Source organism: Vollenhovia emeryi, unplaced genomic scaffold (assembly GCF_000949405.1).
Source record: "Vollenhovia emeryi isolate VEMERY1.0 unplaced genomic scaffold, V.emery_V1.0 DF939127.1, whole genome shotgun sequence".
Classification (NCBI taxonomy): domain Eukaryota; kingdom Metazoa; phylum Arthropoda; class Insecta; order Hymenoptera; family Formicidae; genus Vollenhovia; species Vollenhovia emeryi.
The window spans coordinates 30422-44868 of record NW_011967239.1 but is presented as its reverse complement, the minus strand read 5'-3'; the positions used below and the strand labels follow the sequence as shown (position 1 = coordinate 44868).

The 14447-nt window shown below is 48.0% G+C and overlaps 1 protein-coding gene across 3 annotated transcripts in view; it reads left to right on the top strand.

Annotated features, from left to right (window-relative positions):
* The window catches only part of LOC105568726 (AF4/FMR2 family member 4), a 254235-nt gene that overhangs the window by 229813 nt on the left and 9975 nt on the right, over positions 1–14447 (top strand). For all 3 annotated transcript variants that reach the window (XM_012024593.1, XM_012024595.1, XM_012024594.1), the window contains exons 8-10: positions 11261–11312; positions 12397–12449; positions 13297–13822. In XM_012024593.1, coding sequence (XP_011879983.1) covers positions 11261–11312; positions 12397–12449; positions 13297–13822 — 631 coding nt within the window. The remainder of the gene's footprint in view (positions 1–11260; positions 11313–12396; positions 12450–13296; positions 13823–14447) is intronic.

The window sequence follows — 14447 nt, the reverse complement described above, 5'->3', positions numbered from 1 at the left end:
TGCTTTATTACTTCTTGGCGCGTTCTCCCCCCCTCCCCGTGCTTTGTATTCGTATAATTGAATTTCGCGTATAACGCATTGTTCGTAATGCGCGCGGGTTTGCTTAGCGTCGTATTAATCGTAACGAGAACTCGTGCGATCGGATTTGTCTCAGGCTCGCAGAGAAGCCTGAAGGGTCAGTTTCAAAAACGTCGGTTGAGGGGATGCTGGAGCGATTCCGCGACCTTTTGCGCCTTTTGCTCCTGCCAATTCGCGAAAACATTTGTGTGATGTACAAGTTACGCGAATCTTTTTCTCTAGCGTGAATTCGTGAACGGTGAAAAATTTCATTGACGAGCAGTGAAGTGCTGCAAAGAAATTTTCCACCTTTTACGCGTCCACGCTGGAAGAAAAGATTCACGATCGCGCCCCAGGCCGGCGGTGCTCCACGTGTTTTCAGGAATTGACAGTTCTAGAAAAGTGCAAAGGGTGCAGAATCACTCCAGCGTTCCCTTAACTGTTAACCAGCCGGTCAATTCTGTATCTTACACTATAGTGAAAATACCTAAACGTGAGTAGCTTTGTCCCTTTCTAAAGCCGAATCCACAATGTGCTCTCGGCGTTCAGAAACATTCTATTTTGTAGCCAATAAATATGTCAAGCTGTGTGAAATTTTCAAAGACATGATGCGATACGAATTGGACTTCAAACTTCACATTTTTTTTATATAAAAATGTTCAACTGTGCAGTCTACAAGCCGCTCTGGTGTTATTCTGTACATAAAAGCCAATAATAAGATTTGCAAACGCACAAACTGTATGCGACTCTGTCGGTAAATCAAACCGCTCCAGCATCCCCTTAAGTGAATTCTCTCTGTCTCTTCTGAAATAATATCTGTCCCTTCTTAAATAAGATGGGAAAAAGATAGGGAGTCAGCGGAACTTTAGTTAACAGTCAACCGATGTTTGTGAAACCGGCCCTAACTTCGTCACTTTATGAATCCACGAGACGGGCGCATCTCGTGCCCCGCGGATTTGCACGCTCGTCGGCGGCGCGATAATCTGCTCCGCGGATCCATCTGTAGATTAAGGAGCCCGCTCTAAAGCGGGCAATCTCATTACCGCGGCCGCGAAAAGTGACGGCTCGAAATGGCCGAAACGACTGCGGCGGCGGCGGCGGCGGCGGCGCCGGGTGGAAAACGCGAAGGTGGAAGAACTGCATGGCTGCACGGCTCACCCCGCCGGTTATGTGCCTCGGCGTTTCCACCGGCGTTAACTAAGCCGCGGGATTAAATCGGATGAGACGTCGTTAACCGGAGCAGCCCTCCTACGCGCGCGCGTGTGTGAGACGCCGTATGTCCGCTTCCGACGCCGGTTTTCGCGACGCCGGTTCGCGCCAAGTGAACGACCTACATCGCGAGAGCTCGTTACGGCCTCGCCCCTTTGTTGCTCGTCTCGTTTTCCCGCGCGACGATATTCCGCGGTACACGCGAGCGGGGCCGCCCTGGAGAGAGAGAGAGAGAGAGTTGGTCTCGTCGCACTTTGCCGCGCGAGTGGATCTCCGCCGTAATCGCTTTGTTGAAACGAGCGTGCCCGAGCTATCGACGGTGAACTCTCGCGATCGGAGCGCCCGCGGAGATTTTTATTTGCGTCGAGGTCGTGCGAAACGCGGGACCGACGCGCGGGACGGGGGGGAAAAAAATCAATCGCGCGGGGTAATCGCGCTTTTGTTCGGGGCGGAGCTCCGGAAAGAGCGGTCTCCGCTAAATATCCGAAAACGCCGCCTTTCCGCGCTCGCAATATCCTCCTTGTTAAAAGAGGTTTTATCCGCCACGGCGTACCGCGACGGGGCCGCTCTATGAATAGCAGCGCGACGGCTCGCGCCGCGAATTCCTCCGAGGCGCCTTTTTTAACGTCGCGACGACGTCGCGCCGTCGATCGACTAGAACGGGAATTAACGGCGTCGCCGTTTGATTCGGCGTCCGTGTCTATTTTCGTGCGCCCGACAGAAACGCCAGGTGCCCGCGGCGGACCAAATTAAACCGTTCACTTCAAAGCGAATCGCTAGCCGGTTAACATAGTTAGCGAAAAATAATGTCGGTGCCGTTCAATTGTTTTGCCACTGCAGCGAATTATTTTGGACGATATTATTCGACTAGGAGCCGCCGCGACTAACAATGTCAGTGAGGAACAATTGAACTTCGTTTCTACTTTCGCGAGAAGATTATATTCCAAATTTGTTCTTTGCTTTTTTTTTAAGATAAAAGTTAGAGCGGCCTGGCTTGAAAAATTCTTCTGCTTCCAAAGAGAGTCTGCAACAGAATCGTACTTTCGTGATAAGTTCCACTTTGAAACTCGGGTGGTGCAATTGACAAAATCGCGCGGGTTTGACGTCGCCGCGAAGTGAAAACGAGACCGCCCGGCCGGAGTAGATTTGGTCGCGGACGCGCCACGTGCCTCCGCGTATCGCGTCCGCGGCCGGTAATCGCTTTATTGTCGCGCAAATTCGCCGTGGAGTCGCGCGTTTATCTTCCCTCGGTGCCGATATTTCGTCTCTCCTCTCGTCCTCCCGTTCCTCCGCCCGGGCGTCCCATTTCTCATCCATACGGCATCCATACGGATCATTTTACCGGTTAAATATTTCAAGAGATATTTAAGACGATCCTTAAATATAAGAATGGACTGTAAACAAGCCTTAATGTGCACTCGGTGCGCACTAGTGCAAGCAGCCGAATTCGCTGTTACGCAATTTCCCGGTTTTCCGTTTAAACGCTCATTCTGGTCCTGAATGAATATTTAAACACACTGACAAAAAAATTTTTTTTAACGAAGTAAACAGATTTACTTAAAATTACTTTTTTACTGAAGTAAATATTTGTTCTATTTAAATAAAAGTATCAAATTTCACGTAAATCTGTGTATTATATTAAATTAATTAATTTAAATCTACATATTTTCTACACACTCGACTAAAGATTTTATGAGATAGAGAATATTATTTATTAAATGAAATCATTGTTTTTGTCAAATAAGAAATCCAATTTTCTTCACTGTAAAACTTATATCTTAGTAAACATTTTATAGAATTAAATTAAATTTCTTTTTATTTAAAATTATCTACTGTTTGATATTTAATAAATACTTAAATTAATGAAACGCATGTTTTAATTTGCTTATTCTTTTTTAAATTTAAGTCAACAAGCTATTAGGCGCCACCTGATGAATAATTTTCTTGAGTAAACTAATATGCTTTTGGAGTAAGATATTTTTGTTATCAGTGCAGAAAGACAAAATTGCGTAAAATCGAGACACGATCCCGCGTAAGGGATCGGTTGAAATGAGTTGGAGGGTGGAGGAGACAGCGCGCGCCCCGCCGTAGGGTCGCTCGCATCCTGCGCGGCGCCTCCGCGAACTCGCGGGCGCGAACCCGGCGAGGATTGCGAAACGCGCGCGGCGCGTCTCGCAAATTTAGCCGCCGAGTGGCCGGCTAAAATTATCCGCTCCTTTGCTACTCGATCGCTTCGGCGCGTCCGCGAAGTAGTCAAATAGAAGAAGTCAAATAGAGTGGAAAGTCGATTTCCTCTTCCTCCGCGGCGGATAATTAACACGGCGACGCGCCGGATTGCCGTTTATTAATCCTCGCAAGTATTTTACCATTTAGCAAGAGCGTATTATCCGTTGTTTGACTTTCGCTTCCCGGTCGGAAGAAAAAGCGGCTCCCCGGATCTCGTTTCTTGAAAAATAGAGAGGAGCGGAGCCCGCGCTGGGCGTTAATTAATTTAACGTCCGCCTCGCGAACTGGCGCTCGATTCGATATTTTCTTCATCCTCCAAGCTGTATCGGTACAGGGGGACAAACGGATATTTCTGCAAATCCGGCGCGGCGCACTCCAGTCTGTAATTTACGGACGACGCGTTTTCCCTGCGAGACGGCGCGTCGTCGAAGTGCTATCGACCAGAAGAAATTGAATCGAACTAATTAAAAGCGATGACACACGTGTAATCGTATCGGACGTGTAACCGTGCGCCGCAAATCTGCCGGAAATTTGCTCTGTCAGATACAGGTGTTGCTGCGCCCCGCGTCGAGCCAGCCCTGCGTGCGGACGTACGTACGTACGTACGTACACGTGCACTCGCGACACGCACACAGACGCCGCACGTGTGCCGCGAGGATGCATCGCGGATGCAGATGGCGTGTAACCAGAAGCGGTAAAGCGAACGAGGAGGGGTTAAAGAGAAGAGGCTCGCGCGGGAGGGAACGCGAGGCTCGTTGAAAAAGGAGGGCGCGCGGCCGACGCGTCGCGCTGAAGCGAGACGGGGACGGACCCGCGGGTTAAAGGGGTATCCGCGAGATAGAGACAAAGGCAGAATCCGTCTTTCTTTAGGGGAGAAGACGGGGAGGAAGGGAGGAAGCGACGGGAGGAGAGGGTCTCGGGAGAGGATCAGCTAGAGCCAAGTGGACTGTACGGTTAGAGGAGGATGGAGGTGGCGGAAAGGGAGAGAACGGACGAGGGAGAAAGAAGGAAGTGGTGATACACACGCAGGCTGTTCCGTTCGCTACCGAGTAGCCTTCCAGTTGCGGATTAGTTGATAAAACTGGCCGCGCTCGGCTCTTCCCTCGGAGCGAGAACGTCTCGGCGCGAATTCGGAAATCCGTAATGACCGGAGGACTCGAGGTCTCTTCGTAATTATTTCCTCGAAGCGGAAAATGATCGGGGAGGCGCGTGAAAGCGGTCGGAATTTAAATGTAAATCGCTCGTGTAAAATTAAAATTTTATTCAGCGAGCGAGGTCGAATCGCACTCGAATATTCCTCTCTTATTTTTTATATATATACATATATAACGGACGAATGTCGATCTCGCGTAACGGCGAGGCCCGAAACCCACCTCTGGGCTTCGCCGATTAATTAATGGCGTATACAGCCATTCGGCGAGACGCGCGCACACGACGAAGAGACACGTCCCGGTCTCTGAGACACTCCGTATACCCTGGAACTTCGGAAGTTATTCGCAACAAGCGGCTTGCTAGCTAGCTGCCTCGTGGAATTCTACTCACAACTACCATCGCTATCAGTGCCATCGCCACTACCACTATCGCGTTATGCCCTCCCTCCGTCTTGTCGTCCGATGTCGTCGGCACCTCCGGAGGTTCCAGCGACCAACCTCCCTCCCGCGCGCCTCCCGTCCCGGACCCACCGCCAGCCTGGCCTCTCCTCTCCTCCCCCCTCCTCCGTGTTTCCTCCCTCCGCCGTCGTTCCTCTCTTTAATAGCAGGCAGAAACTTACTAGCGCCAACTCCGAGGCGTATTACACGCGCGCGTATATACTCACGTATACATATAATACGTGTCGCTCTCGGTGTAGGGCGATGAAGAGGAGGATTAGGGTTGCGAAGCTAACCGACGCGGATATTGCCTTTCGTTACGTCGCCAGAAATAGAGAGTCGCGCATTAGTCACGCCGATTAATCCATTAGCTTCTTGCCACTACCGCGCGCCGTTTCTGTGCTCTACTACTCTATCTACAATTTATCTTGATTTCACCGTAAAATTACGTTCCCGGAACGGCCTACCGCGCTCTCGCGCACGTTGACGTTACGCCTCTTCGCGGGGCACGGACGCGCGCGCGTTCGATAATGCCCCGCGCTCTCGGTTTTTCTTTTTTCCCCTCCACATTACCGCTACGCCCGGCATTGTTGCCCCCGATTTTTCCCTTTCAGTCCGATTGCGATCGCGATATGTCGCGCCCGCCGCTGTAAAATCGCGGCTCGGAAGTCGGCTGTCACAATTGTAATGGAATGGTAAAAGTGCCACGTGCCGCGGATGGCGGACGAAGCGCGGCGATAGCGCGCGCGGCGGAGATGAGATAATAGATAATAGACACACCGAGGCCGATTGTTCGCGCAAACGCTTTGAATAGACGCCGCGTGGCAGAAGCTCGTAAACGAGCCTCCTGTGAACTTGCCCTCGATTAAGATTATTATCCTTTTTGCGCATTGCGCCGTTTACCCGCGGCTATAATAGAGTCCTGTTACTCGTGCACGCAGTCCATCCATCACACGCACGCACGGTCACGCATACACACACGCGAGAAAGTATAATGTAATTAATCTTTTAATTAAAACTCTTTAACCGCGCCGCGTAGCGGAGCGAAGAAATTTAGACACGAGAATCAAACGTAAACAGTCTATTGCCGCTCGTCGTTAGTGACTGATAATATCGTTTTCTAATTCGTAGTAGAAGAACAACGGGCAGAACGTTGCATCGTGCAGTTTAGTTTATTTGCCAATTATTTTGAGAGACAGCGAGAGTGACTGATTGATCGATTGGTATTTATTTAGCTTTCTCAGCTATTTTTAATTTATTAAAATACATTTGTCGGAACACATTCTTTCAACACTCTTTTAAATGACTCAGTCTTTTCACACTGCCTTATCTCGGTTGGCAACACATCGTACATTTTCAATCCTTCATAGAACACACTCTTTTGCGCACTTCTGGTTTTACGAAATTGAATTACAGTATCTCCTGCGTGTCTAGTTTGTCTTACTCCTCCACTGCCTACTACTTCTAGTTTACTTCTTAAATGCTCTGGCAACATATTTCTTTTAATCTTAAAAATAAATGTACATACAGAGAGAGAGAGAGAGAGACAGGTGAACTTTACTCCATTAAACGTGGAATTTTTCTGCGCCGCCGTTAAAGAATTAAATTTCCGCCGAAGCGGCAGAACCGCGAATGAATTTCTTGGCGGTCGGGGCTCCGTGTGTAGCCTTTCTTTTTTTCCCTCGTCGGCATATCTGCCGGCGGTATCGTGTAACAGTGCCAATCTCGACCTTTCTCCCCCTCGTCGAATCGCCCTTATCAAACGAGGAACGCTCATTCACGCCTTTCCCTTTAATGAAACGGACCCTCGCCGTCCGTTTCTCTTCTTGCCGCCCTTCTTCCGCCGCGGAAACGTTTTCCACTCGTTTCCAGCCCGGCCGGCCGGACGCGTGCGTGTTCTTCCTCGTTACGTGCGTCCGCACGCTCGCGCTCGCGTGGGCGTGCACTCGCGGCGCGTTTTGCGCGTGTACGTGCGTGCGTGCGTGTGCAACGCGCGCTTACGACACGGCGCGGCGGTTCCGTTGCATGCCGGAACGCGAGGTTAAAGGAACGCCTCGCGCGAACAGGTTCCCTTCCTTTTCCACGACGCCGACCGCCGAAGGGAGTAGCGAGTTGCGTCAGCGCGACGACACAGTCGGAGACTGACAATGGACCGCGTTCTCACCGCGCGTTTAAGCGTTAAACGCGAAGGATCCCCGGGGAACGGTACAAGTGAATTTCAAGTACGGGAATGCGAGGGAGAGAGCCGCTCCGGAATTTGTTATAAAATATTTTACTCCTGGATTTCTATTAGAATTTTCCATTGTATTTCAACGTGACAGTGCGAGAGGTACGCCGTGAGATATCAAAAGTTGCGACGTATCGAGTCCGATTCTACCGGGGAAAAAGACATCCATCGTGTCTGCGAGAGCCCCCCGTGAAATGTAGCCCGCATTTTCGTCATCGCTGAGCAGAGAGAAGTGTTCAAACGGAGACGGAGGCCCTGCGTCCACGTTGCCAGAACTTGGCCCAAGTTCTAGTTCCGAGAAATGCGTGGCCGATCGACTTGCAGCTTTTATGGAATAGCTACAAGTTGATTGACTACGCATTACTCGAAACTAGAACTTGGTCCAAGTTCTAGTTCTCGAGGTCTAGCGTCGTCGACACAGGCCTTAAGACCGGGCACAGAGAGCGGGTTCTCTCTCTCTCTCTCTCTCTTTCTTCGCCGCGCCGCGAGATTCCGCCTCGATAGAACGATACCTCATACAATTTTTCCGAATATACGCTTCTCGTTACCGACGTACGTGCGCTTTGATAAATCGCCCGCGTTTGCCATTAGTCGTCGTTTCCCGTCCCGATGAAAAATGCGGCTCGTGCGCTAATAAACAATACGCGGAGAGCGTCGAATGCGGCGGCGGCGGCCGGCCGTTCTAAAATTGTGAACGTTCCCACGAAGCCGAGTAATTTGTACCGTTCGAGACGCGATCGTTAAACTCTTTCGTGCGGCGATTTAGCAGGTTTCTTGCTGGCAGCAGCGAGAGCTCTACCAGCCGGTCAGCAGTCGGCGAGGGCTTAGGCGTTCGCGTAATTCGAATCAATCCGTGGCTATTATTAACTCTTCGGGACAACACGGCTGCACGGTTGCTCGCGGAATTGATGAAATGCTCCGCGAATTCGACACAATCCTTTTTAACGACGAGGGGGAGGAGCAAGGAAATGCGAACAGATACAACAATTTGTGCAGCTTGTTCGAGACTTCGTTACTATCAGGATGCAATTAGCGTTTACACGTGTATAAATATACAGGGTGTACTAAAACCACCGGATATCCTTTTAATCGCAGATTCCTTAGAAAATTTCAAGAGGAAAATTGTAATAAAAATAATGTCGAGGCTATGATAGTTTTTAAATAATAAGCGATTATATTTCGCAAATGACAGGTCTGAGATTTCGCGCGCTCAGGCACGGCGACATGACGAGCGATAAAAGTGTTCCTATGTGTTTCGCGAGCGAGCGAGAACCAAAGTCACCGTTTAACGGGACAGAAAATATTTGGGAAGACGATGATCCGGTTATTTTGAAAACTTGAGGATAAAGAGAGGCAGGAGACTGGATTGAATCTAACTGAAAATTCCAAGTTCACTCAGAATATCGGAGATCGACTAAATCGATGGATATCAGTCTGATCAAGATGCTCATCATAGTGAACCCCTCCCTTTTATTGATAAGACGTTACACAAAGCTAACAAAAGAAATGGTTAAAGATAACAAGAGGAACAATTAATTCGAGAATGAATCGTTAAGTCTGTTGTGAAAGTTGTCACCTTTATCACTTGTCGTGTCGCCGTACCTGAGCGCGCGAAATCTCAGGCCTGTCATTTGTGAAATGTAATCGCTTATCATTTAAAAACTATTATAGCCTCGACATTTTTGTATTAGAATTTTTGTCTTGAAAGTTTCTAAAGAATTTATGATTAAAAGAGAGGATATTCGGTGGTTTTAGTACACCCTGTATAAAGTATTAAAAAAATTTACACAAGTAATACAGTTAATAATAATTTTTCAGAATCCTCGCAACGCCCTTTGTTTCCCAAGTCGCAAAATACATGCTCACAATACCGCAAATATGAGGAATGCGAGAGAGGACGCATCGAGCGGCAAATTAGAGTGGAACTAGATTTCAAAGTACAACAGAATATTCCGCGCCGCTATCAACCGCGAAGATTTCGGTGTTGCGAGCTTTTGCAGTTCTCGAAGTTGTCGCGCCTCTAACTAAGTGAGTTTTCCCTCCGGTCGGGTCGGTTGTCAGCGAGTCAGGTGCCAGGCAGGAGGAGAAGGCGAGCTTAGAGGCGACGCGACGCGCCGTTCGCGCACGCAGCCGGCGTGGCAAAACCACAAGGCACCGCTCTCGCACGGAGCGCGGACGTAGGACAGTGCATTTAGGGTCGATGCCCTCCACCGTGCGCGCCGTCGATGTTCGGTGCTCTACGTATTTTCTCCTTATCTCCTTCTTTCGCTCTTTCTCCCCACACCGCGGGCTTTCCGCCGCCTCTATCCTCCGCCTTGTCCCCCGGGCCGGATACTCGTTGGACGGTCCTCGGAGGCTCGCATGCCTCTTCGCGATCATCGGGAGAACGAACGGGCCCCCGCGCGCGGTTTACTCTCGTCGCGGGGAAACGGACGGGAGGACGGGAGAAAAAGAGCAAGCCCGTAAGTCCGGGCGGCACGCGCGATTATCCTTCTTATTAAATTAAACGCGGCTAATTCCAAGGGCAGACTGATAAACGACGTATTTGCTTAATGACATAGAAGCCGGTAATTGCGATCGCCGTACAACACAGTTTGTCCGAGGCGTTTCGTCGAGAGCGAGGCAATCTCTGGGAATCGCGACGTGCGCTCCCGAGACGCTCACTCGGAAGCAATTACCTCGGCCATCTGCCTTTCTCATGCGGCGGGCTCTCGCGGCTCAAATCTCGGCGTTACGCCCGCGAAAATTTATTTCGCGCTACTTCCCGCACCCCATTCGTCTCGCGCGGAAAGTCCTCGGCGCCGTGGGGTGCGTGCATGTAAATTGCGCACGAGTGTGCGTCGGATCGGACCGTAAAGGAATCTCTCGTTTTTTGCCATCTGTGTAAGCGCGACCTTGTCCAGGAGAGCCTGCACGCTGTTATTATCCACTTTATTAAATTAAGCGAGAGCGATACTGAGAGAAGATAATGAAAGACGTGACTTGGAATTAATATCCCCAACTTTTTAATGCGTTTAAGCAGTCTCAAAAAGCAATAAATTATCTCGCGTGCAATTTAATACACGCTGCACGTTCTAGTAGCACGCGTTACGTCCCACCGCTTTTCTGCCCCGTGTCCCGTTTATTTTTCAAGCTCGCGCTCGCCTCCGAAAAGCGCGCATCCTCAAACACTCGCGCGAAAGTTCGGTGCGATCTTCCCATTCTTAAATTATTCGCTAGCAACTACATTTGTTTTTTTCTTTTAATTCTTACACGCACATTTTTAAGATCTCGCTTGAAGAGGACCTGAACCAAGGGTCGAAACGCCGCACTATTAACTTATATCAAACCTGGGCCAGCTGAGGCCTCGATAAGACTGCCTTATTGTGTTTTTTTTTATTGCCCTAATTTGGAAGTTTTGATTTTGATCAAGTGAGCATCACCTGGAGTTTTTCTAATTGCCTCCAATTCGAGCCCAACCGAAACTCCCCGACCACGGGTCCACTTTCAATGGAGAACAACGGCATCCCTGGTGGGATGGGAGAGACGAAGTGGTCTCGCGGACGCGCGAGAACGGCGCGCACCGAGGATCAATGAACGATTGTTCCTTAATACGCGGTGCTCCACAGGTTGCAGTCGCGCGTGTATTCTTCGCACGCATTTCCCTCGCCTCCGTCTCGGATTCTAATCGAATGCACTTCTCTCTTGATATCAAATTATCTCCGGCTTTCTGCCGGCTGCTACCGTCGCCGCCGCCGTCGAGGATCTCTCTCGCGTCTGTAATCGCGCCCCGAACGGGTTTCTCCTTGTTTAACGAGTGGCGCTCGAGCGATTTCAGAGGGATCGCGTTAAACAGCGAGATTATAAATCCCTCTTGGCGTTCGCTTCGCTAAGGCACTTCGGCGAATCACACGACTCAACGATTCTCAATCTCGCAATGAAATCGAAACGGCGCTTTTTCTTTCTGTTGCAGGGATCTCGCTCGGGATCTGAGCCTGTCGGATAGCGAGGATGAGGAGAGTAAGGTAACGTATCCGAGGAGACATCCGATATTTTGTTGCGTATGGATTTTATTGTGAATTTTATTATTAGAAGAAAGTCCTCTCTTATGAGATAATTCTACACTGATAAAAAAATATCTTAATCCGAAGAAATATTACTTTACTCAAGAAAATTATTTATTACGTGGCGCCTAATAGCTTAGTAACTTAAATTAAAAGAATAATAAACAAATTAAAACGTGCATTTTTTTAATTTAAGTATTTTTTAAATATCAAACAGTACCTCTAGATCATTTTAAATTTAACAAATTTTACTTTAATTCTATAAGATGTTTACCGAGATATAAGTTTTACAGCGAGGAAAATTGGATTTATTATTTGACAAAAACTATTATTTCATTTAATAAATAGTATTCTCTATCTCATGAAATCTTTAGTTGAATGTAGAAAATGTAATGATTTAAATTAATTTACTTATATAATACACGAATTTACTTGAAATTTGATATTTTTATTTAAACAGAATAATTATTTGCTTCAGTAAAAAAACTAATTTCAAGTAAATCTATTTACTTCGTTAAAAAAAAATTTTTGTCAGTGTAACATGAGATAGTAAGTTTTCAACGTCCAAATTCAATCAAATCTTTTCTCGCAACGATTACACGATATAGCGATGAATTTTTCGCCAAGCAGACTTCGCTCCAAGGGCAAAAAATTCATGGCGGAATCAACAGACGATGTCTATTAATTTAGCGGAAACCTCGCTATCTCATAATAGGGGACTTTCCTCCACTTTAGCTAATTGTGAAGTAAAACGAATTAAGAATTAATAACGTATTAGTGATGAAATATTAATTGTAACGAGGCAACGGGCGCTCAGAACTTTAGAAGTATTATTTTTGAGCTATGAAGAAGCCGAACGATTAGCTGCACTTTCGCCTTCGAGTTTGTTTTTTCGCTTCGGCTTCTTGCGATACCGCAGAGTACTTTCGCAAACCGACACGATCGAGTCGCGTTTGACGTAGAACTAAATGGCCGTTCAGCAAGAAAAATTCCGTTCCACTTTATTTCACGGCGAAATTGCTGATAGCGGTCTTCTTGTTCCCAGGAAACATCGTCGAGACCGACGAGAGGAAACAGGAGTCCGGATCTCACGGTCGTGTAAGTAACTGATTTGTACTCCGGCTAATCTATGTTTACTGAAATTAACTAGGATCACGAGGAATCAGGGATAAAAAGTACGCTTGCCCCTATCTCCAATTGTCGAAATCATATTTCATATCCGGAGACTCGAAAGAGAGAATTTTGCAATTCTTAAAAAGCGCGGTCTTTTCATCTGTAGTTTTGGAGAAGATGTGTCTTCAAAATTGTGCTTTTGCAACGATTTAGGTTTGTCATTAATATTTCAAATAGCGCTCATTTCTTCTCACGCACTTGGAACAAGAATCGGCGCTATGAAAGATAGAAAAAGGATTTATTGGGAAATTTCAAACTCTGCCCAAGTCTCGGACATCGAGTCGTTTACGGCTCACGTTGCATTTTTCTTTGTTCCGGGCGCATGCATACAATCTGAACTACAATCAATGCTCAGAGTATTAGTGGTTCTTGCGTTCCTCCATTCTGATATTTAATTTTTTCAAATTAAAATTTCTCACATTTTTATAGTTACAACGGTTAAGCTTCTAATCGACCATAACTGCATGGCGATGTGCTTTAGTGTTGTTAGTAGAGCTGTTACTTTTGATAAATTCGAAGCTTCGAAAGTTCGAGTGACGAAGTCTTCGAAGGAAATCACCAGTCCTAGTTGTTAGTCATGTACTGGCGTAAAATGATGCTTGAAGTTTTTTTTTACCATTACACTTTACACTTTTTACAAGCTTTACATTATGGTTGCAGGACTACGTGTGTCTGTGCATAAAAAAAATGTCTACGATGTCCAACGTCTCGGTATATCTTTATATCGAAAATCATGACGTCCAATTTTGAGCACGATCTCGTGTCCTTACAGTCTATCGGCACCGTTGATGACGTCGGTGCCGCCAACTTTGACACCCATATCGCCCATGGTCATGTCACCCGTGGGCCCGTTGTCACCCCCGCGGCCGATCAGCCCGCCGAGATACCCGTCACCGCAGCTGAAGCGGTCGACACCGAAGCAAGAGCTGTCTCCTCCTCCACCTGCTCTCAATCATCCCCTGCCATCCACGTGCTCCCCGGCGAATCCGGTCGTTGTTGGCCAGCCGTCGAGTCCAGCTGAGGCGCCGCAGAGCTCCGGTAGCGCCAGCTCGAGCTCGGACTCCGGCTCGGATTCCGGCTCGGACAGCAGCGACGACTCCGAGGACGAGGAGGACCTGGCGTCGGCGCCACCGCCGTCCAAGGGGCCCACGACGCCGCCCTCGGTCTCGCCGAAGCAGGAGAACCTAGTCGAGGAACCGCCGCCCGCTGTGGAGGAGCGTCGCTGGGATCTCAGCTCCTTCTTCAACAAGACAGCGGTGCAGCATGGCGAACAGAACTCCGAATCGAAGCCGGCCCAGGTAAGACTGTCCACGCTGATCACAGTAGCGCAGTGTTTTGATAATCGGCGTGTTAAAAATTTTTAGGAAGCGACACTTTTGAGGAAGAAATCTTTGAAACCCTTGGTAGAGTTTTTTTACGTAAAAAAAATAGGTGTATTCAAACTATGTAAGAGTCAGTCGCGAGAGGGCGCGCGGGAGCTGCCGCGGCTGCCGGAAATAAAAGGGCGGAAGCAGTAAGAGTAGCATCGTGTTAGAAGGGACTAGAACCTCGTGATCGTCCTACGTGTTCTAAGCATACACAGTATGCGTTTTTATTATCGTGGATCTCCATCCTGTACCAGTACCAATTTATTTGGCATATTAAAAACAAGTGAAGCGTCTTGACTGTGTACAGTTTTCTTCGGTAACAAAAATTGAAGTAAATGTGTAGAATTGGCGCTCCAGCAAGAATCGCGATTTTTTAATGGCAATCAACAAAATAAGCAATAACTAAAAAAAAACTGAAAAATGTTTTATTAGAAGTGAAGTGTAAGGTGGATTCCGCATCGTATGAAAATAGATAGATTCTCGTCAATCTCTCGCGAAGGCAGGAGTCAGTGTGCAGTGGATCGCATTTCGCGTGAAAACTCGCAGGCCCACGTGG